Source organism: Ornithodoros turicata, chromosome 7, assembly GCF_037126465.1.
Source record: "Ornithodoros turicata isolate Travis chromosome 7, ASM3712646v1, whole genome shotgun sequence".
NCBI classification, from domain to species: Eukaryota; Metazoa; Arthropoda; class Arachnida; order Ixodida; family Argasidae; genus Ornithodoros; species Ornithodoros turicata.
This window is the reverse complement of record NC_088207.1, coordinates 40,004,485-40,027,944: the sequence shown is the minus strand read 5'-3', so window position 1 is coordinate 40,027,944 and position 23,460 is coordinate 40,004,485. Positions and strand designations below refer to the sequence as shown.

The 23,460-nt window shown below is 44.2% G+C and overlaps 1 protein-coding gene across 6 annotated transcripts; it reads left to right on the top strand.

Annotated features, from left to right (window-relative positions):
- The first annotated feature begins 6,916 nt into the window (after window positions 1-6,916).
- LOC135401103 (solute carrier family 41 member 1-like) lies at window positions 6,917-22,324 on the top strand. 6 transcript variants are annotated; one of them, XM_064633281.1, is made up of 13 exons: window positions 6,940-6,968; window positions 8,237-8,282; window positions 9,472-9,530; window positions 10,816-11,157; window positions 12,586-12,726; window positions 12,835-13,083; window positions 14,262-14,406; window positions 14,519-14,665; window positions 15,335-15,479; window positions 18,115-18,188; window positions 18,274-18,408; window positions 18,524-18,672; window positions 19,479-22,324. In XM_064633281.1, exons 4-13 carry the CDS (start codon window positions 10,888-10,890, stop codon window positions 19,737-19,739), a joined length of 1,716 nt encoding a protein of 571 aa, XP_064489351.1. In that variant the 5' UTR covers window positions 6,940-6,968; window positions 8,237-8,282; window positions 9,472-9,530; window positions 10,816-10,887; the 3' UTR covers window positions 19,740-22,324. The 6 variants fall into 6 exon arrangements, with proteins under 6 accessions (XP_064489346.1, XP_064489351.1, XP_064489350.1 ...); XM_064633280.1 differs by lacking the exon at window positions 6,940-6,968 and adding an exon at window positions 6,970-7,051; XM_064633276.1 differs by lacking the exon at window positions 9,472-9,530 and having other exon boundaries at window positions 6,917-6,968.
- The last annotated feature ends 1,136 nt before the right edge of the window (window positions 22,325-23,460 follow it).

The following is a 23,460-nucleotide window of genomic DNA, read 5'->3' as shown; positions in this document are numbered from 1 at the left end:
CCTTACTTTTTTTCTCTTACTCGTTCGGGGCGACGGAACGTACGGTTAGCAACAGAGGCCCCCTGCACACTGCGATGATAGACGTCACACGTGATGTCATGCGTCAAAGGGCTGCATGAGGGCACAATAAAAAGATGGTGCCGCGTCTGAAAGTCAACACTCCAGGAAGAGAGAGCTTCAGCTCTCGTGGCAAGTTCGGTCGTTCCGGTCAAACGATGCTATATTTGTGCGTACATGGAAAGGGAAGCGCTTTTTCAATGCGAGACAAAAGAGGATCGAAACACCGCTTGAAATGCAGACCCTGTGCGCAGCGTCATGTCAGGCTTTCACACGCTGTTTCATACCAACCGCCACATGTGGTGGCTTTCGTGCTTCTGTGGGTATCCCATAACAGGGTGACGTCCGCACTCCCTTTCTGTCTCCTTCTGTCCCGCTCTCTTATTTCTCTGCATGAAAATATATCCCACCAGCCGGGTAACGACATCATCGTGTAAAACACAATAAGTAACAATTTTCTGTTCGCCCGATTTTCAACTTTGTGAAAGGCAATCACTACGCCTTGATGTCGTCAACAGCAGAGCATACGAAACCTTGGTCGTGCACAGAACTCGATACACTCTCGTTGGAACTCTCAAACTGAATGATGTATGTTTAAAAGACGCCTTTTTCAAGTTTGTGGCCAGGCAGGAAGTGAATCAATCAAAGTAATTCTTCTATCTATATCGATCAAAATTACTCGTTCGTCGTTGCTCATGAAGACAATAGAATACACGCTTTGGAGGCAGGGCGTGTAATGTCATCAAGTAGGGAACCTATATGCAGGGTGTGTACTGTCATCCAGTATAGGGTGTGTATTATTGTAACCACGTAGAGCAACAACCTATAAAGGTAGTCAAGCAGGGGAGGGATGCCATTTTTGCAATGCTGCTGAAATTTGTTGAATGCTCCAGTATTTGCTACGGACGTCATATCTCAAAAGTGCACCCAGTGGCATTGACCTCGCACAGAAATGCCGCGCTGAAAAGGGCCCTAATTCCTGGAAGCACTTCATTATGACGTCACGCATTTGGGTCGTCCATTAGCCCAATTTCTGGTTTCTTTTTCTGCAGTGCAGGCCTTGTCAACCGGTCCCTGAGAATGCATCTCTTGTGCTGTTTTTACCTGTGCACAACGTGGATCGGCAACACCACAAACATTGTGGTGCTGTGCGCGCCTGTATTTGGTGAATAGGTAATTTTGAACACTGTGACGTGTCGGTAAGGTAATATGCTAGACGTGATCCTACACTCTTAAAAATGAACTTCACCACATAGCACGCTCCTAGCCAACCATCATCCCGAATGACAACGTTCTCGCCCCAGATTTGTTGAAAACGGGAGGAGGAGCCTATTTTGTGCCGTGCATAATGGCACAAAATAGGCTCCTCCTCCCGTTTTCAACAAATCTGGGGCGAGAACGTTGTCATTCGGGATGATGGTTGGCTAGGAGCGTGCTATGTGGTGAAGTTCATTTCTAAGAGTGTACAGATGGCTAGTTGGGCTACACTCTTAAAAATGAACTTCACCGCATAGCACGCTCTTAGCCAACCATAACCTCGAATGACATCGTTCTCTCCCCTGATTTGTTGGAAACGGGAGGCGTACGCCATTTTTGTGACAATTATGAACTGCATAAGTGTCACAAAAAAGGCGTACACCTCCCGTTTTCAACAAATCACGGGCGAGAACGATGTGATTCGAGACGATGGTTGGCTAGGAGCGTGCTATGCGGTGAAGTTCATTTTTGTGTTTTGTTTTGCTATGCGTTTTCCTTTTCTTTTTTTGGCTATAGTCGTGACGACGCCCACTCCTGTGTGGCCAACAACGGCGAGCCTATCCTGCCTTCACCCCCCCCCCCCCTCATTTTTAAGAGTGTTCCTCCATAGGTAGTCCTCCTGCTTGATGACAATCCAAACAGTTAGCAATGCAAACTTCCAACAGTTTGCAATACAGTAACTTCCAAACTTTACAGATGGCAAACCGTACAAACTATTTTACGGTACTTTACAGTACTATTTTTGAAAACTGGTTTTGAGGGCAAGGGCAGTACTATTTTCGAAATGTGATGTGGGCAAGCATTGCGCTTGCCACATCCTACAGATGGCAATACAAACTATTTTACGGTACTATTTTTGAAATGTCACGTGGGCAAGCACTGCGTTTTGTCCCATTCTACAGTTGCCAATACAAACTTTACGTGTGGCAAACTGATTTTTAGGGCGAGGGCAGCACTATTTCTTTAAATGTGACGTGGGAAGCATTACGCTTGTCACATCTTACGGATGGCAATATAAACTATAGTTTACAGTACTATTTTTGAAATGCCACGTGGGCAAGCATTGCGTCTCGTCCCATCCTACAGTTGCCAATACACACTTTACAGGTGTCGAACTGGTTTTTAGGGCGAGGGCAGCACTACTTTTTAATGTGATGTGGGCAAGCATTGCGCTTGTCCACTTTTTACTTCACAATGCTATTTTTACAATGCCACGTGTTCGCAGTAGCTTATTTAGTTTACTGTACTTTATTTAGGCTCCGTGAAAAACACGGACGAGAAAAAAGTGTCACGCTGGAAGAGTTTCGGTATTCGCAGTGCAGACTTTCCAGGTGTCTATTGGGGTGGGGGTCCCTTTTCTGTAAAACTTGAAATGCAGGTTCACATCCCTGCAGAGAATTGTCTTTAACATTGATTTGACTCAAATTGGGACGAGGTGTCGCAACCCTTTTAAAAACTCGACGCGCCAGGAGCAGGAGATGTGAAGCTTGGTGATTGCATTGTCGGACAACGACGTCGCACATAATCACCAAATTCCGCAAATGGTTATGACATACATCATACAGAACGCAAATCCTACCGGAGTTCTCCAGCAAATGATGCACGCACGACTACGTGTAATCCTACTTGCATTGTTGCAACAGCTCCCTTGACGTGTTTTGACATCTGGGACTTATCTCCCAAGAGCGTTTTATGGCATTCTCTTTATCACTCCACTGTGTTTAAGGACCCTTTCGTTTCGCTGTTGGGCGTCACCTGAAGTATAACAGTCCAAGGACCCTCTATTTACCTCTATGTACGCGTCCCGGCAACGCCTGTTATCTTATCGAACACGTCCCAAAACCACGAGCGTCAAGAAGAATGTTGCAGTGTTGTCGTCATCAACGCGTACCAAAGCTTACAATCGCTTGCCAAAGGAGCCAAAGACAGCGGTAGTTAGTACATTCCTTTGGTTGTCAACTCACCATTCATCGAAGATCCACCAGTTACATAAACAGACAGACGTTATCAGACACGAGACGTTATACTATTTCACAGGAGCAAGAAATCTTCAGAGCCAGGTAGAGCCCAGGCTGAAGGGGCAGTCTGCTTCACACTTATCAATAGGGCAATGTTGTTCCGCATTCCTTTAGAATACAGTACGCGTGCTTTCGAATCCGACGTTTCAGGTACGGCATGGCAATGACAGGACACAAACTGGATACGTCGCAAGAACTGATACCGCAGATGGTGAGAGCCAAGGCAGCCCAGGCAGCACAATGTACTGAAAGTCGAGTGCAATAGAGGTGGACGGGTAGGTGGAAGGCCTTGAACACACTCGCGAAACTAAAAAACATTGATAAGACACATACCGTCATTGCACTCGACTTTCAGTACATTGTGCTGCTTGGGAGGGAACGCAGGTCATGGTGTGGAGAAGGCACAAGATTGCATTATCTCCTTCTATAGATACCACGATAACATAAACAGCGATATTCAAACGATATAATGAACGATGACTGATTATGAACGAAGCTTGATAGCAGAAACTACGTTTAATTGATTTTTTAACGTATTTTAATCTTAAATTTATATTTTAGTATTTTCAATTTACTTTTTAACGTATGTCCATCTTCGGAAAGTCTATATAAATACCGGTAACACCAAATCGTTTTTTGGTTCATTCTTCATCCGCACCGCTTCAGAATGGAACCAGCTCCCACGCGACATTGCGAACAACGACAGCCTGCCCACTTTCAGTGACGCCAGATCATGTCCGCCGAAACTCATCAGGTCGAATTATCAGAAGGCCGAAACTCAAAAGGCCGAAAAATCAAATCATCGAACAATCAGAGGGCCGAAAATTCAGAAAACCGAATTACCGCAAGGTCGAAAAATGAGGAACCCGAAATACGAAAACTGTTATTCTAACTGCGATAAAAAAATTAGCTCTACAAATTAAGTAGGATAGACTTGGTGGGAATTAATACAGCAAATAAATCATTTCACCCAACTTCCCGTTAAATAACGTACTTTCGATCACTTAGGGGGGAAACAAAAAGGGAAAGTAGACATATGAACCACTGTGTTATTGTATGTGTTTATTGTACGCGATGGCAATCACGTTCGGGTCACCAAATTCATTCAGAGGATGATACAAGTCATTCACTGGCATTCACCCACCAGGCACTTTCTTTTTTTCCCAAACATGTTATAGATTATTGCTTTCTCTCTCTCCCTCTCTCTCTCTAGCCAGTTTATTTCCGAGCACCAAATGCTACGCATTCCAATTATTTGATTTCTAATAAAAGAGCCGCAAAATTTTTCATAATCTTATGAAAAGCACAATCCCCTTCAGTTGTGGAGTGCTCACCCTATAGGTCTTCTGTCCCTTTGGCCTTTTTATTTTGGGCCTTCTGATTGTTCAGTGTTCTGATTTTTGACCTTTTGACTTTCGGCGTTATGATAGTTCGGCATTATGATTTTTCGGCCTTTCGGCTTTCAGCCTTCTCATAGTTCGGCGTTATGATATTCGCGCCTCTTGTTCCACCTCGCACACAAGTTTTCTTTCATTTCCCAGACCGCTATAGAATGTAACAGCATTCCTAATCAGATTTTTTGCTCCGAAAACGTCCTACATTTTGTGAAACTGCTCGATGACTCTGTTGCGCCGTGCTGGTGTGTTCACCGCAAGGGCTGCAGTGTTGTTTAGAGCATTGTGTTGCAGTGCTTTGACTGCCAGGTGGCAGTTAGCATTATAAATAAATAAATAAACAAATAAAATATCACGTTACTTTGTACTCTCCAACCAGGGCAGTCTAATCTGTTTTGTCTGACCCGGAACCTTTTTTACACTTCGTGCTTGAACGCACGTGTAAGACGGAGTACAATCACGTTGTTGTTGTTGTTTTCCCTTTATTCGTACGATATACTGTTGTTATTGACAACTAGGAGTTTCAGTGGATCGAAATGGTGTTCACGATCAGATGCGTATGTCACCCACTCCAAAGGAATCAGGTAATCGGCTTATCGTGTTTTCGAAAACGTTATTGTAAATTTTCTACGTTCTCCTAAAACTCTCTCATGTTCCAAGATCACGACAACTGCGCCATTCGTTTGATGTGGCTGCTATCAGGTTGCTGAGCTAATGTTTGACAGCTTCAATCACCGTATCACTTTTGTAGTCTGCCCTCGGTCTACATCATGGCCGGCGAAAGGGGGGGGGGGAGTAAGGCGACCGCCTTAGGCCCCGCGCTTGCACAGGCCCCGCGATGTGCCTTTGCCTCAGGCCCCGCACATCCCTAGGACCGGCCCTGGTCTACATAAATTGCCTTATCTTCAATATCTTCTCGATGATCCAATACACGTGGTGAGTTTGAAGGATCAAGATGAAATCTATTGGACCTTTTGTGCTCACGTTGTTCGGGGTTCCACCCCCGCACCTACTGTCACCGGTAATCTCAAAGAACCGCGGAGACGCAAAACACGCGGGTCTCATTATGACAAGAGCGCACATTTTCTTGTTCAAAGCGTACCGCTACATTCCTGGCAAAGAGTTGACGACCACGCCGAGTTCACGTGCTGTGTGACAGGAGAACAGCTTCGTCTAGCTGGTTGCTTTCACGCGGTGGAACATTACAGCACTGGCTATACACCCGATCCAGTATTGTGATATAGTATACATGGTGTGATATGCGATCTTAGAGCAGTGAAAAGCGATTTTACCTGTGTTTCGCCACACAATCACTGTTCAGATTATCAGTCACACAAGTGAAGATTCGTGTGTCAGACAAGATGATGATTAAAATCATTTCTTGTCAGTCAGGGCATCGTCGTGTACGTCATTTCCGTGTTGCCCAAGCACTGGTGTTTTTCAATGCTTTCTACGCAGGAAGCCACCCTCAACGCTGACCCAAGGCATCCTGCCTGTTTTCAAACAATCCTCAGTGAACGAACCGGAAGTGGATGCCAACTGACAACTTAGTCAGAACAAGATCCTCAGTAACCTACAAGACTTCTCTCCGATTCTGTTCTTGTCAGGTGGTGCTTTCCACCGATTTGGCACACTTGTTGGGGCCCCCACCCAAGGGAAAACATGAAATATCCGGGACGGCATCTGTCAGAGAAGCGGTGGTGAAATTAAAGAGGAGGAGGAGGAGGTGTGTCGTACCCTTTTTCCGACGAGTAGAAGTGGTTTCGCAACAAGTTGATTAAAAAAACACACAGAAACTAAGCGCGAAGCGAAAGAGAGAAAAAAAAATTAGTTCCACTGGGCAGTCATGTCATCTGAAATGCCGAATGCGGGATAATTCATTGTTCAAAACGTTTTGTTGAACTGGCAATCGCATAAATTAATTTCAGAACACGAGCGGTGGCAGACACCGTGCCCTCACTGCAGCAGCCGCTTTACTTGCGCAACTCAAAGAATCTTTTTTCGTTGCTCTCGTGTTTCGAGGGCGCTGCGGTGGTTTCTAGTTCTGGGATTCTGGGATCTTCCAGCGACACGTCATTATACGTCATTAATCGATGCGACCTATCACGTTATTCCTGGGGCGTATTAACAAATCACGGAGCGCCTTCTCGTGACGTCAAAACCGCGCCTTGTGATGTTTGCGAACAGCAGCGCCGTCAATGGGCAGGTGACTGAAGCAATCGGTCCCTTAGGCTATCCGTCGGTAAGTGTGCGGGCTGCATTTATTACGTAAATCCTCATTTCAAACGGTTCTGAGCACATAATGTTTTGGACGAAGTCGAATTAGTAAGTGCGTGTGCTGTCTGGGATTGCTTTTAGCACCGAACGTGAAGTAAAAGTCTTCTAATATGGCAGGTGTCGCAAAGATCTTACACCCCGGGTTTGCGTGTCTCCATCTTTGACTCTGTGGCATGTTGAAATGAAATACTCCGTCATTCTTATGATGCCTGAAGATGGCAGTAAGCTGAAACTAACCGTAATATTGGTAGGAATCCACTCCAGTGTACTGAAACCTTCTTCGTAACATAATACGCAGCGTTTACCAGCAACATAACGTTGTCGGCATGACCTCCTCATCATCTCTCAAAGGATAAATGGGTTATATGCCGGCAATGTTTTGCTGCTTCCTTTTTTCTTTCTTTTTGAGCAATCGTTCGTTCTGCGTACAACGTATGACGACATAAAGCGCGTACAAGCGCATGTTAAATTGCCCGGAATAGCGACGCAGTGCATATACACTCTTTTGTCTGCGCCGTTGTATTCATGGTGCCGGCTTGCTTGAGGCTGCCCAAGTTTGTCGTCTTTAGGCCTGTCATTCTTCTTGGCGTTGTGCAGAACCGTCGAGGAAGGCGCGTAAGTTGCGTGAATTTCATGTTCAGCAACTTGTGAGGATCGATTACGTGCACCCGCGCAGTGTTTCATTCATTCGTTTCCGTGTGTTAGGCCAAAGCGTGTGTGGGCGTTACGTGTTTCTTAGATAATTTAACATTACTCATCTTACTACGAGTCAACCGTAAGTGAACAATGGCTTCCTTACTCACGGTCACTGCCGTATCCGTATGTGGATATTCAATGCCGTCGTGTTTCCATTGACCGATAATTACTTGACGCGATTATTCTGTTTCAAACGCGTCTCGTGTTGCTCTCGCCGCAGAAATATTTCCGTCGTATCAACTTACGTCACAAAATTTGTGCAAGTTCTACCTACGTACTGTGAGTGAACATGTACACTATGTCGTGTCCCTGGCGGTTGTACCTATTAGTACCTATTGTAGCTTGTTATTTGCCTATTATATTTTGTGTAGCATTGAAGCATATTATGCAGAGTAACAGCTGTGAGTCATTCCCGCATTGTTCTCACCTGGCCCTGAAGTTCGTCTAATGTTTACTGTGCATATTTATACACTTGGTGTGTGAATGCAAATGAAACATAAATAGCTGGGTAATTTGCCTGTACTGTCTCACCTGTAGACGATTTCGGAGCTCCATAGAATGTACCTCAGCTTGTTGACCAAAGGTGAGTGTGGCTTTTCTGAGTTATACTTTATCTTTTCATTGAAGCCTAGTCCTTTTGCACAAAACATTTGTCTTGCTTCACATCATTAACAGGACTAGAACAATGACCCTGCATAGATTATACGATTGTACCATATCGGAACAATGTCCATTATGTACCTGGCCGTCATTTTAGGCGACAAGGCAGTACACCATGAATGTTGCAGAACGCATCGATATGACTGAAATGTCAAACAGTTTGCACAGATGTGTTAATTAGTGTAATTGAAAAATGCTGATCTTAGGACTGAGCTCCAAGAATATGTTTGCTGCTCCATGCAGTAATAATAATTGTTGGCTTCTGACAAATTTGTAAGAGCCTTGAAAATAATTTTGATTCTGTCTTTGCAATTCCAGTGGGGATTGCTTAACTTTTTTGCAATCATACATTGTTCTGGGATTTTGACAATAGCTCAGCACATGGGTTTTGTTACTTGGTATGCCTGCCAGTAAAAGGATAATGACACACTGCACTTTCTGTAAATGGTTATATAACACATTTCAAAAATGAAGCTTCATGAATTCTCCAAAAACTGGCCACTCATTCTCATTGTGCTGTCTATTCTATTCTCTTGCTGCTGCACATCGAATTAAAACAGCAGGCGAACAGAAACTCCTCTTCCAAATTTCAATACTGAAAAAATTTCCCAGTGAGACACAATGATTGCTTAATGAGTTGTCAGAGGACATTTCTTTGTCACTTACAGTGGATCAATAGATTTAATATTCTTGAATATAGAATTTCAATTTTTTTGCAAAATTGGTATGATGTATCTAAGCATCTCGTGTGATTTTGTTAAATTGTCGGGATGTCCAAACTGGAACAGTGGTTAAAAATAAGTGAAGGATGGTTGAAGACAGAGCATCCAAACTGCAGAATATATTGCTGCCACTGCATAAGTTCTTGCACTATGATACGCAAGTCCCAGATTTGGCCGAGTAAGAGTGATTCTTTGCAGATAGCGTGCGCCTGCACATAATATGCACCGTGGACCCAGCATCAATGTATAATACCTGTCTGTACATAGTATGCAGCCCCTTGAGTCGGTGGAATGTGTGTTATGCATTGAGAAGTATGGAAACTGGATTTCTTTTACAGAATTTTGTGGGTGCGCCTAATTGAAATCAAAGTTCCTTTTGTTGTTCAACAGAAGCTTGGCAGAATGGTTTCAGAACAGATGAATGCCTTGATGCAGCTCTTTAGCACAAGGTAGCACATTTTTCCCTGTAGCTTTGACACCTTCACAAATTCCTTTGTGATCAGTGGTCCTGCATGATCAGGTGTGTATATGAGGTACCACTTACACTACCCTGCAAAGGTATTACATAAATTTTCACCTCAAATGGATGACAGTTATGTGGTCCAAATAGTAACTAACAATTGCCCTAACGGTAGTTAAAATACAATCTATTCACTTCAAGTAAGTGGACAACCAATGAAAAGATCCTGGCCTGCTTGCATGAACTTTTTTTTTTCTGTGAATCGTGCCTCCTCTCCTAGTCAAAGTGGATAAGGAATCAGAGGTGACATACAAATAGTCTTCTCAAAGGGTAGGCAGTAAGAAGGGATACAAAACCAGGCGCTGCCTTGTGAATATGTCAAGGAATATCCCGATTTCTGTATGTTGCCGAGTGATCTTGATACAGATTTCGTCGTCTGCAAGTTCTGCAGCATCGTAGTAAGCATTTATGTGTGGCAGCTTCTCATACCTTTCTTGTGAGCGTATCGCTTCACAGCTGTCGCTTTTTCTCAAAATTTTGGATATTACCTCGGTTCTGAAATATAAATTATGGAAAACTGTGGATTCTCAGAGAGTAATAAACTTCAAAAAGTGCTCACCGAATATGCCAAAAAGTAAGCTGCGAAAACCAGGAACCCCAATTATAAGGCATTTATTACGCAGTTACGCTCGAAGTTGTCCAAGATACAATTTATAAGAACACACGCCTGACTGTCTGTGGTGTATGGATCAAGACCTGTTGCTGTAACTGACACACAACACGTAGAATTGTTCCACCTTCCTCACTCAAGCCGTTAAGTGACAGAGCTATAAGCCAAATAGGGTGTCACTGTTCCATGCTTGTGCAACTCATCTGTTATTCATATGACAGCCTTGACTGTTGCTGTCATACTTCGCAGCTGGCTGGGCATGATGTTTCAACTGCAGAGTGTGATACCTTTGTGCTGTTTATACATGTCAATGCTTTAGTGCTTTGGGGCAGTTTGTGTTGCAAGTTGTTTCCCTCGGTTAATCTCTTGTGCCATAAAGCACCAAAACACCACCTTCGGTTAATCGTTGTGGATAACTATAGTGGAAGTGGCAAACATAGTGCAAAACTGGTTCACAAAGGATTTGTAGGATTTGCACAAAGGATGTGCTGGGTTGGACAAGCAGCAACCAGTAACTTTTTCATAGAACAACTTGCAGGACAGGTTCCGCTGGGAAAGCAACAGATTTTCAGTCAGTCCCTCTTCTTTGTGTTTGCTATGCCAGGGTTGTGTGAAAGCTACTTCCCTGCCTGCTGGGTGGCTGCCATCCACAGGCTGAACAAGTCACCTCTGCGCCATGGCAGCTGGGCAAAGCAGCCGTGAAATTGAGTGCCATGACCGCTCCCCACAGGGAGCCATCAATCAGGCAATGTGCCTGCCCCTTGTCCCCTCGGTTGGGGAGGGATTGAGCCGAACCCCTTCGGAGGCCCTCTTTGGCACGGGCCTCACCCCAGAAGGCAGCATCTACTCCGAGAGTGCTGCCCTGCTGAATGGGATACTTCCACGCCTCGTAACATTAGAGGGCAAGCCTGGCCCCGAACTGCTCAGGGAGGAGAATGAGCTCCAGGTGAGCAAAATGTAACTTTCATTAAAATTAAATTAGTATTTGTATATGAGAGAACTGATGTTCTGAGGCTGGAACAGTGTCGATCCCGGATGGAAGGCTGTCGTTCCCGCCGAATGAATGTGTGTATGAGTGAGCAAAAATGCAAGAGTGAAAGGAGTATGTGTGAGTGGCTGGTTGTCCCTTCAAATGATGTGCCCTTGGAAGTCGCTGGGGAGGTGTATTAGCTTAGCTCAATTGGTAGAGCCCTGGACCGGTAATCCAGAAGATGTGGGTTCGAGTCCTACAGCTGGCTAACCTTTTCAGTGACTTTCATCTTTCATAGTATTTCTAGTTTGTTTCTTGCATGCTGTCAAACATTTAGTAGAGCATTCCATCTGAGGTGGAATCTTTTGCATTTAATATTTTCAGATTCAATGTGTTTTAGATTTGGAAAAGCCTTGGTGATGATGCCCCCATATGCATACAACCTTCTTGTTTGTTTCTAGGATTCTACAAAGCTAAACCATTGATGTGTTGACACAAAATTTAAATTCTACTGCAAAATGAATACTTGCTGTCACAGAAAGAAGAAAGCATATGTATGTCCCCCTGATCCTCCTTGCTGTATCTCTTCTGCTTAAACGCAGGATGGGACTCAGAGCAAAGAATGTGAAATTGATTTTTGGTATTTTGTCAAAGTAGACCACAGATGAACTGAATTTTGGAAGAAGCCAAATTAGATAGAAAAATCAATTTTGAAAGTGTAACTGGGAGGCATAAATGCACTATCAGCTGACAACAACAAGGCTGACAATGCGTGATGCGCATGTTCTGGACAGCACAAACGGCTCAGCAATGTTCGTGCTCAGAAATGTCTCATGGGTGCTGAAACCATGTCACCATAAATCCATTTTGGAGGCTTTTTCTCTCAGTATTGAGATGCCAAGAGCCAACAACAGAGCCTTAGCCTTCCATGTGGCTACTTCCGTTGGTCCCGTGCCATGCCCTACTAGCCCTTGACATTTTCCTGGCTCAGGCCATTTCCAAGTGCCTGCCTCCGTATGCTGAATGCAGCGTCTAAATAGCTACCGACATGTTCAACCTAGCAACACTCTCCGCAATAAAAACATCGCTAAATCTGCAGTTAACTTCCAAGGCTTCATTTGCAGTGATATGGTAACTAAAGTAGAGCCTTTTGATAATGTTAATGATTCGTACCTCTTTGTTGGTCCTGGACTTATTCTAAGTTGGGAGGTTCTATCCTGATGCAGTTCACCCAGCTATACCTAGGGCATGCATTACTTAACTGTTCACACATTATTCCTTGCTTTCTGTTATTTCCGTCCTTTGGTGCTTATAATGCTGTATTGCAATCTTTTGTGTACATTCCTCAAAACAAGGCTCTTGATAGGTGGTAATTACGAAAGTGTTGGCTCTGTGTATGCGCAGGCATGTGCTGGTGGGAAGGGAGATGGACCTCCCTTATCTACAACATTGCTGCTGGAAGGCGGTGGAGAAGGGGATGGGAGAGGTGAAGGAGAGGAGGAAGTTGTCATCACCAAGGAAAGACTCAGGGTTGTAGCTGTGCAGGTTAGTCATTGCTTGAAAACACTACCAGCCCACTTTAGAGTACAACCATTTCTGAAAAGCAAGTCCAGGTACATTCTCTTTTGCTTCCTCTTCTTTCTCTTTTCCCAGGTATTCATACCATTTTTGACAGCCGGCTTTGGAACAGTAGCTGCAGGCATTCTTCTTGACCAGGCGCAGCGCTGGCCCGCCTTTGTACATATTTCTGAGCTCTTCATTTTGGTGCCTGCCCTGTTGGGGTTAAAAGGCAATCTAGAAATGACCCTAGCAGCCCGGCTGTCTACTCAGGCCAATTTGGGGAACATGGATACAACAACTGAGCAATGGTCCATGGCTACTGGAAACATGGCTCTGATTCAGGTATGTGTTGCTGTAGCAGACGTCACTGTATGCATGGCACTCTTAAATAATTTGTTCCACGGCTGTGGGCTTTTTAGAGGCCAGGAGCTGGAAAAACACTTTGGACATACCCACAAGTTTTCCCGCAACATTACGCTTTGTTAATAAGAATTAGCCGACTACGATTGGTTGCTTTTCTTCCTTACTGAGCAGTTTTCCAAGATTGAGTTGGTAACTGCATACCTGCCAAATCTCCCGTATCATCTGGGAGACTCCCGAATTTTGTTCAGTCTCCCGATGGTACGGTCGCGCCCTCCAATCTCCCAGAAAATTGGGGCTCGAGCTTTTCTTCTTCCATTTTCCTTTAAAAGCTGCGCAAAACGCATCCCAGAGGAATCAGGCAGCCCGCACGTATATTTCGCGGCATGACTATCAGTGGCCGGAGGTAGAGGGAGGTCGTGTGTCACATTGTGTCCGTGTTTCTCGGCATGACGTGTTATCGTTAGTCCAGTCTCGTACGATAGTTTTGTCTCCTCCGATGTCGCTCTCAAAACGGAAGCAATACGTGCACGTGTTCCTCGTACGTGCCAAGTGCCTTTCCACGGGTTTTCTGGTAGAGCACAACCAGCCGCGGTGAGCAGCAGCGTGACACCGCTACTCCGGAAGATGTTCCCAAAATTTGACGAAGTGAAGCACCACTGGTGTGGATGGAAGAAGACCATTACCGGTGAAATGGCTGTGGCCGCGCAAAATGCAGTATTGGAGAGCCCGAGACGACGTGTCTTCGCAATTGCGGTTGACGGAAGCAACGCTAGAACGGATAGTGCTTCGCAGCCCCACCCGGTCGTGGCTACGTATGACGTAGAGGAATCGCAATGGTGTGGCTGTGGCAACGCTATTTCGAATGCACAGAATTAATTCCCCCGTCGCGCTACGGGCAGTCTCCCGAATTTTCAGGTTGGCAGGTATGTAACTGTGTCTGAAGTCATACTTCGGCAAAACTCACTCGTGACCATGCTCACTCGTGTTCAACAAATGAGCACGAACCGAGCGCCGAGCTGGAGCGTGCCGACCTCTGTCTGTAGTCGCTGTGCCACAGAGCATCAACATTGATGATACTTTGCATCTTTGTTTTGACTGTACTGTGTTCAGCCTATAATTTCGCTCACATTAGGTGTGTCTCCTCATGTGTTCAACAGTGTCAAGCAACTGTGGTGGCGTTCCTTGCATCCCTCTTTGCCGTGTTGATGGGCTACGTCACCGAAAGCCGGTTCGACACCGGCAACGCACTTCTACTCTGTGCGAGCAGCATGGTCACAGCCAGCATTGCCAGTCTGCTCCTAGGTGTGTGTCCACTAGCATTATCGATAGTTTAGGATTGAGTCACTGCTACGTGTCACCTAGTGTGGAGGTTTGTGAAAGGGATACATAAAGCTGTGCTTGTTTTTTTATGTAGGATCACTTATGGTGGGCGTGGTAATCCTCTCTCGGAAATTCCACCTCAACCCGGACAACATTGCCACACCCATTGCAGCATCGCTAGGTGACATCACTACGCTAGCCTTGCTGGCTGGAATCTCTAGCATTCTCTACCAAAGATTAGGTGAGGGAGAACAAACTACATAATAAAGTTCCTATCTCACGTCGCCTCATATGCACCTCATGTGACGTAAATAGAGCCTGAAGTTTTAGGGTTTAAACTGATTCTTCCCCGAATTTGCACCCAGAATTGAAGGTTGCCTCCTTAGGGTGAAACTGATTTTTACCCATCAAATTGCCCTCACTGACTCGTCTGTAGGAATGCGCATTAACTTGTTTGGCAGAAAATGTAGTTACATCACCATTTGTACCAAACCAGTACAGTTAGTTTGAGTCACTAGTCCCGACTTATCCCCGAATACAGCATACTGGAAGTTTTTCCACCTGAATTTACATGAATTTAGAGCACACGTTTATTTGCCCGATTTTTACCCCCCGAATTTAGAAAAAAATATTTCCCGAAAACTTCAGTCTCTAGACGTAAAGTACAACCCAATGATACGCAGCTCCTGATATGGTTTCCCACTTTGTACTGGCACATGCAGTATTGCGTGGAATCAAGGGATTGAAGTTGTGGGAAAATCTCCATTGCATGCCTCAGAGTGGTGTTATTCAACTTCATCGTTCAAGAGCCATATTTTTCCAGAGCGTTTGTTATTGAAGAACGTTTCATAAGCCTGTTTACGTTATATTTTAACGTGTCCTGATACTTTTTCCTTTTGCTGTATTCCAGACATATTATGGCTATCTCCATTGGTGGTTGCCATGTTCCTAGCATTAGTCCCACTCTGGGTATACTTGTCACTGAAGAACCCATACACACACGATGTGCTGTGCACTGGCTGGGTGCCTGTCATTTGTGCCATGGGGATATCCAGGTATGTATTCAGCAAAGCTTTCTTTTGAGTTAATGTTCTTGCTGTTCATCATGTTATTTCACTGTATTAAAAGGGCATTAAAATCTAAAACATTCTTTTGTCAGATTAAAATTGAGTTTCAGTAAGCACTATACAACGGAATGTAAATTTTGAGTTATAGCGCCCACTATGAAATGAACATAGCCTCTAAAGCAATTTGAAATGAACCCTCAAAGTGCAAACTACAGTACTTCAGCACAGTTTTATTAATGGAAAAAACACTCCGTAGTGCTAAGACAGAGTACGCTCAGTAGTGTACACTATTCCCTTTTGGTGTGGGCCACTTGACATTATGGTGCTTATGCATGGCTAAGGCCCTCTGTTTTCTGCTGCGGCAATTTCAAAATTCCGCGGCACTGACTTGTAAATTCCGCGATTTTTCGCAGCAAGCAGTCAACAGCTGCATGAAATGGCAGACACTTTATTTTATTGGATAATGTGGGAACAAAAAATATGTTCTAAAATTACAGACTCAACACGCTGTTGTGGCTCAGCATTACATACATGATATCTTGTGCTCTCATCTGATGCGGTCTGTCGCCTGAAATCATTTTATACCTGCTGAAAGATCTTTCAGCATCTACAGAGTTCATAAGAACTTTAAGGAAGGAGTTTACAATACATGCCCTGGGGAAGTTACATTTTTAGTACACCCCTTTTTGTTCTTGGGCTGTAGCCATTATTTAAAAGTCTTAACTTCTTGAAGGCAACCTCCCAGATATCAAATCAAAATCCCCCACTGCTACCGCTAAACCACATACGGGAGGGACGCCGCCCCTTCCTCAGGTGAAGTATACACAATAAACTTGGGCTAATGTTATTCTAAGCTAAACTACAATCTGTCTGTTTTGTCCTGCAGCATAAACAATTTCATAAAACAGGCTTCAATTTTGTGGGGGCGGCTTCACCTCATGCAGGGAAGCGTCAGGTGATTGATATTCGATGACTTCGAGTGATTGATATTCAATTCGAATTTGAGAACTCTAATGTCCACACACCCTTAAAAATAAAGGATTCCGTGAAACTCTATGCCAAACGAAGGATTCCGCGATTAATTCCGCGAAATTTCGCGGAATTGCAGAAAACGAAGGGCCTTATGCATGGCATTGAACACTGTACAGTTTGTCTGTTACCATGAGAAGGCTGGCTACTCCCAGTACTCGACTACAGTGCAGTGCAATTACATTGACTCAGTGTATTTCTATGCCACATGTAGACTCACATGGTCAGCACGAGCAGGCCATGCGGCATGCGCTTTGCTCGTGGTCGTTTACAACATTTCTCGGTCATTCTCGGTCTGTTCCCCAAACGGCAGCCATGCGATGGCAGTGCACCATGTGCTTCAAGCTTGAAGTCATTGTTTTGCTGAGGAGCATGTTAACATGTGCGCAGCATTCAGTTTAATTTCGGTGCTCGGAAAAGTGTGTCCGCCGCTGGAGGCAGTAAAAGACTGCACGGAGCTTAATAAGGGCTGTTGAAGAAACTGTCCCAGCAGCGACATTCGAACACACACCGTCTGATCTCTGGTCAGAGATTCTACTGGACAGACATTGAAGTATGCAGCTGGGCAGTGCTGTGTTTGTCCTTCCATGTTCAATTGCCTCATCCACTACAACGTGACTGCAACAGAGCATGTATGTGCAATGCAAAAGGAGGGTGTTCCGCAGCTTGTCCATGAGCAGCACCAACGATCACTTGACTTGCGAGATGATTCTGAGTCAGAACCAGATTCGGTAGCATCCAACTCGGATAATGAAGTGGCCCTTGACTGATGCACGGTTGTTCATGGCTCATCTTTTTGTTCTCTAATGCACCCGTATAAGGAAAACTTTGCGTGTCCCCTTTGGGCAATGGCTTCATACATCATGGCAGTAAGTACCTTTGCCACATTTTGCCTCCAGAAAATGAGGTAGACTTGTACACAAGATCGATCTACAATTCGGCTTTTACGGTAGCCCTCCTAATTGTCCCCCAATTACGCACTACTGCCTAGTGAAAAAAAAACTACAACCGAGGGTGCTTTTTACAGAGACAGCTGTTAAGAGGCTCAATCTCGTGAAGATCATGTCCCATATGTCGCATCGTCGAAACACACAAGAGAAGAAACGAAGAAGTCCATGTACATTTCCCCCAACGTGCCCCTAGCCAAGATACATGCGTACCTGGCTGAAACTTTCACCAGTGAACGAGCCTATCCTGTCACCCTCACCGGTGACTTCAACGTGGACGCCAAGCGGAGCGGCGTCTTCCTCCAATGGATGCGAGAATTTCTCGATTTCTACCTCGTGTCATCTACCCAGGAATCCACGTGCAGAAATGGGGGGTTGCCTCGACTACGTCTTTCTGAGGGACGTGCCTTATGGGGTGTACTCACTTGTACGGTCTCCACATACTACACTGACCATAAGGCACACCTTACGGTCCTTCAACCCTTCAGCCTCGTCGCTGTCATTGATTTGATGTAACCTGCATCATATCTGCCAGTCTTTTTGTTGTTTTTTTTTCCTTCCCACTTGTAGCCAGCCGAAGCCTTGAGGGTTTCTCTTCGAGGAACAATTCCACGTGGTTGGAACATAACAGCAGTTTGTGTTTACAGTGTGGGTGGATGTATCTTGGATGCAGCTGCCTACAAGTTCATTGGGCTTGCTGTTTTTCAACCTGTGATAAACGGTGGGTGTTCTACACCAAATATGGCTCATTGCACTTGCCATTCTACTAGCACTGTTTAACTAAAGTTGCGTGTAATGAATCGCAGGTGTGGGCGGAAATCTTGTAGCAATTCAATCCTGCAGGCTGTCGACACTTCTGGCCCATAGGTCAAAGCTTGGCAGCCACCCTAGCAACGATGCTCAAAGTTGTATCGACCCATGCTCTGCTTTCTGTGGGAAAAGTAAGTATCATAAAATATATTTGAACAAAACTGTGCAGCTTTTCAAGTTGTGTCTTTGTTTATAATGTTTAATGGACGTACAAATTTTAACGATAGCACATGGTTTTTCCATCAGATCCCCATGCCAGGACAGCACGTTTGCTAATGCTGATGGTGCTTCCAGGCCATCTCATCTTTATCTATTCCATCCAATTGTTAAATGCTGGCAACACTGTGATCACCCCCATTTTCTTAGCTTGTTACTTGACTGCAGCACTTTTTCAGGTAAGCCTTGAAAGGTTTCCAAAATGCTGATACTAACACAATTTCACAGGAATGCAAGGGAAAGGTTATATTTATCTTCAACAAGACATGTGAGCATATATTTAAAACTACAAAGATGAGCAAACGCTGAACACAAAGTGAAGGCACGTGGTGTTCCGTATGTCTAGTCTTATTGTCGGCACTGCACTGTGCTTTACCCTCGCAGACCCTAGCACTTGCCACTTAGAGGCTCACTGGAATTGTTATACATCTTTAGGAGAGTCAATCAACCAATAATCCATATCTGCATCAGATGACATCTTGCTTGGCATATGAATAGGACACTGGATAGGAAAATAACTTGTGTGATCTGTCGATTTGCATTCCTTCGTAGTGACAACAGTTTTACCAAAGTGCCGTATGGCCTTGGACTCAAAGGTGCCAGTAAGAAGAAAAAAAAGAACCAGTAAAATGCATAGTATGGGAATTCTCCTTGCATATTTTTCTGTTACTGCAATGCACGCCGTGGAGGAACATGGATAGTACGATCCATCATGCGGAGTTGACGCAAAGGGGGTCTTCTATGTTAAGCTTTTGGATAGAATTGTGACACACATTCATACTACATTTTACGTAATGTTTCTGCACGTGAGGTCCAACAGTAAGCCGACGGTTCTGAACTTGTGAGAACACGTTGACAATTTCAATGTACTGAACGTACCAATAGAATATTAGATGATTTCATGTGCTTTTAAAAGTCATTAGTACATTGGTGAGTCATGACTGTAAAGACTAGGTTCTAAATAGAACTTGTTTCCTTGTTCTAGGTTGCTCTGCTGCTGTACTTTGCTCGATGTATGATCTACTGCATGTGGTCACGCAGCATAGATCCAGACAATGCAGCCATTCCCTACCTGACTGCTCTAGGTGATCTCTTGGGGATTTCCCTCCTGGCCTTCTCATTCTGGTTTCTTTATGTAATCGGTGATCCCAGTGTTCAAGTGACACTTGAGAGTCACTCTGTTCATCCCTCTGTAACTACCATAATAGCAACAAATGCAACCATTCTTCCAAATATGGGCATGTAAGGTTACTCCAGCAAGTTCTCAACTATCACAAGCACACACTCAAATGGCCTTTTTAAGTTTAGGTGTGTGTTGTTGTTCCTTTTTTTTTTTTTTTGCTGCATTTTAATGTTCCTTGACAATTGGCAGGCAGTTATCTTGGGTTGTGCTGATTAATGTATTGGGGCTGAAAGAAAAATTTGGAACCCATTATGAGACTGGACATGTGATCATGGTAGAGTACTTCTCATCCTGCATTTATGGTGCTGTACAAACTAATGCATTTTCCAGCAGGGAGTTGATTGGACAAATCAAAAGTGTGGAGTGACCAGAAAAATACCGTATTACTACTAAGACTACCAAAGCAAGTGGATGACTGTTCATTTCATTTATTTGCTGGGTATACCGCATGTTCCTGAACTACGGTTATTATCCTTTAGTTTGCATGAGTAGAGTTCAGATTCCTTGCATAGTAATTGTGGACTAAGCCAACAAAGGGGAATGACCCTGAGTACCAGTATATATTGACCCTCATGTCCTCATAGGGATTGACATTGGTTCATTAGCTTACGTCAGTATTTTACTGCTGCATTGTAAGAGTAGACCTTATGAAGTTCCATTTACTTCAACAAACAGGGCAGATGAGACTTAGTTCCACTAAGATTTCATCAACATGTTGTATTAGCAGAGGTGAGTTCCCAGTTGTAATGTCGATGTAATGCTTGTTTGGTACGCTGGACTATTATTGTTAATCATTGTCCCTTGTACTGCTCTGTTGCCCCGGTTGCAGGCTTCTTGATTCAAGAGTTAATAGTTCTGTTGTCTGCTGTCCTCACTTTTTTGTGATGTTTCTAGCTAGCAATCAGCAGACATCAAATATGGTATTTTTAATTCCGTATACGGGCGTAGCAGTTTCTGAAGTGATCTTATGCTCTGAAACCCAACATATTTTTTAGCGTTTATTTATTAGTGTTTTCGCGAGCCTTTTGCTCGCTGACTTTAGGAATGGGGTTGCCAAAGGGTAACAGTCTAGGGTGAAGTCACTCTTTTTGAGTGTAGTGGAGCTTTTGATGGTTAAAGGATGCATGCCCTTGAAATCTGAGATAAGTGTGTTCAAGTGGACTGACCTCAAACATTAATGGAAACAGAAGCAAGCTAACAACCAACCAAAAAAAAAGAACAAAAGAATATTTTTGTTATTTCAGTGAAGCAGTATATTGTACTATAGTACTTAGCACTTGGCAAGCTGATAAAAAATCTTGACATCATTGCGAGTAGGTAAACACTGTTTTTTTGCAGCTGTGTTGCATAGCCAATATCAATACAATATCAATATGACACATCACATACATTGTTCAGCACTATTAAGCAGCTGTGACCTGCAACGTCACAAACTTTCAGCCTGTGTCGCAGGTAAGCGCCGTGGTCTTTGCCTTAGTGTGTGAATAAGGGCCTAGGTGCTACCTCGACACACGAAACGAGTCTTTCAAGGGAACAGCAGGAAGCTGTTTCGCAGTTTTTCTCAAGGACTGCATCAGAATCTGTACCGCTTCTAGGTGTTTTCTACCAGCTCTCATGTCCGCTGTAACGTGCATTTTCACACTTGGTATCGCATGGATGTTGCCAGCAAGTGCATTGTGCTCCACCCCCTACGTTACATTGTTGTGTGTAGTAGCCCGTGTGAGGTGCACGCTGCACGACATGGCAGGGCACCATTACACTGGTCGTGTTAGCTACGCGTAATGTTCTCACATGGTGTTTTGTAGTTCTTGTTACGCAAATTTTGTTGTTTTGTATTTTACTTTACTCCATTCTCTTGGATGTTGCCACTGTTCTGGCTCTTATGCTTAGGATTACCTTCTGAAATAATCGTTTTTAATCTTTCATTGTGCTGCATGCTGCTTAATTACAGCAAACATGCAAATATCATGGAGCTGCAAAGCTTGCTGTGTATGGATTTTGTGCATACTGTGAATATGCACTATTGTTTCTTTTAATTCCTGTATTTTGCCATGGTATCACATTATTTGTTCTGTTGCTCCAACAAAGGGGGTGGAAAGTATATTTTAAGGACGTGAGTTGAAGTGTTAAATAGTGGAACACTTTTACTGTTTCCCACTGAAATGTTGACTTGAGCCTAGGATGTTCAATCTCGGTGTTTCATGTTTCCTTAATGACTGTTATGTAAAAGAAAAGCAAAGGCAGAAAAATCTTCATTTACAATGAAGTCTAGTCAAGCATTAAAATATAGCTTAGCGGTGTACCGGCTTCTCATGGTGTATTTGCAGTTTGTCTTTTCAGCAAAAACTTGTGCTTTTACATTTTAGGATTTTTTATTGCTTCTTGTTTAATATTTAACAAGAACAACCACTGCTGGCCTTTTATTGCTTGTTTGTCATGAAACTAACTTCTTAATTTGTGTAGGTGTTTCATTGCATTTGGTATTTTTTTAGTCCTGCTTCGCAGTGTCAATTACGAATTGCAAGGAACCAGGACATAATCATGCTTGTGCTGTGCACAGCCCAGCCCAGGGTCAGAGTATTTATTTCTGTACAATAGAGGGAACAATAAAGTTCGCGAAAAGAAAGTTCTTCAGCGATGCCACATAAGCAGAATGTGTCTTTCTCGTCTGTTTCTTAAAGTTTTGGGCAAGATATTAATTTTTTGGAACTCTGGGTAATAACAAGGCCAACACTAGGGTTTGTTAGAAAGTAGGAATGGGCCAGCCGAATCCTCGAACCCTCGATCCACCGCCACGTTTGTTTGCTTCTTTTTAAAATTGGCGCCTCCGAGGTATGCTGAAAGCCTGATTGGCCGGCGGGGGTTTTCTTGTTCGTTTGTTTACACTGCTCTGAACTGAAAGAGTTCAGGGAGGAACTGTTTTAAAGTAACATGGCTTTGCTTTTGATTGTTTCTTAGTTTTATGGAAAGAATTCCGACTCGAGATTTTATGTACCTCCGGTTGTCGATGATATCAAATTCTGCTTAAAAACACTTCTCAGTAGACGTGTTTTTTCCCCTGGCATTTTAAACTTTTTTTTTTTGAAAGGATTCCAAAGATTTTGAGATTCCTAAGATTCTTCGATTCGGGTTCGGAAAATTCTGGATACATCCCATCTCTACTAAAAGGCCTGAGTTGGGGAAATACAAAGCAATGAGGACATTTCGCATTCATTTTGATGTGGAATATCAGGAGCGGAATCGGCCGATTCCACCCTTCTATGGAGGTTGCATAAAGCAAAGGCGTTGACATTGCAAGAACTTTGTGAAAGCTGGGGGGGGGGGGGGGGATTTCCTCGCGTTTTCATCATAGGACATATTGCCACGAATCATCTTCGAGAAACATCCAGGGTAGGCACGAAACGGTACATCTCATCCCGGCGCGTGCTGAAGAAGCAAAGAAGCTTCCAGACTGGCGAAAGGGCAAGGGTGCAGGCCAGATGGTACATGGTGAAAAATTGGAACCCGAGAAAGGGTTCCAACGTGTCGTGTCGTCCCTCCTCTGGAAGAACAGAAATGACTGAGTCGAAGACATGGTCTACCTTCGGAATTCAGGCCATTGGGACCCCCAACCCGCAAGAAGATGAATACGACAGCCACCAACGGCAGCGCGGCACGGCAACAGCTGGGCGCATTCGCGACCCGCCCAACCTGCTACCAGCCACGCGCACAAGGAACTCGCAAGACAGACGTACGGCGAACGTCAGACTTGAGGCCGCTCTGCTACCACTGTGAAGAAGCCACC

Coding starts and splice junctions, on each gene's coding strand:
- LOC135401103 (XM_064633276.1), top strand. CDS start 10,888: ATGGCAGCTGGGCAAAGCAGCCGTGAAATTGAGTGCCATGACCGCTCC. Junction 11,158..12,585: donor GGGAGGAGAATGAGCTCCAG/GTGAGCAAAATG, acceptor GTGTATGCGCAG/GCATGTGCTGGTGGGAAGGG. Junction 13,084..14,261: donor GAAACATGGCTCTGATTCAG/GTATGTGTTGCT, acceptor TGTGTTCAACAG/TGTCAAGCAACTGTGGTGGC.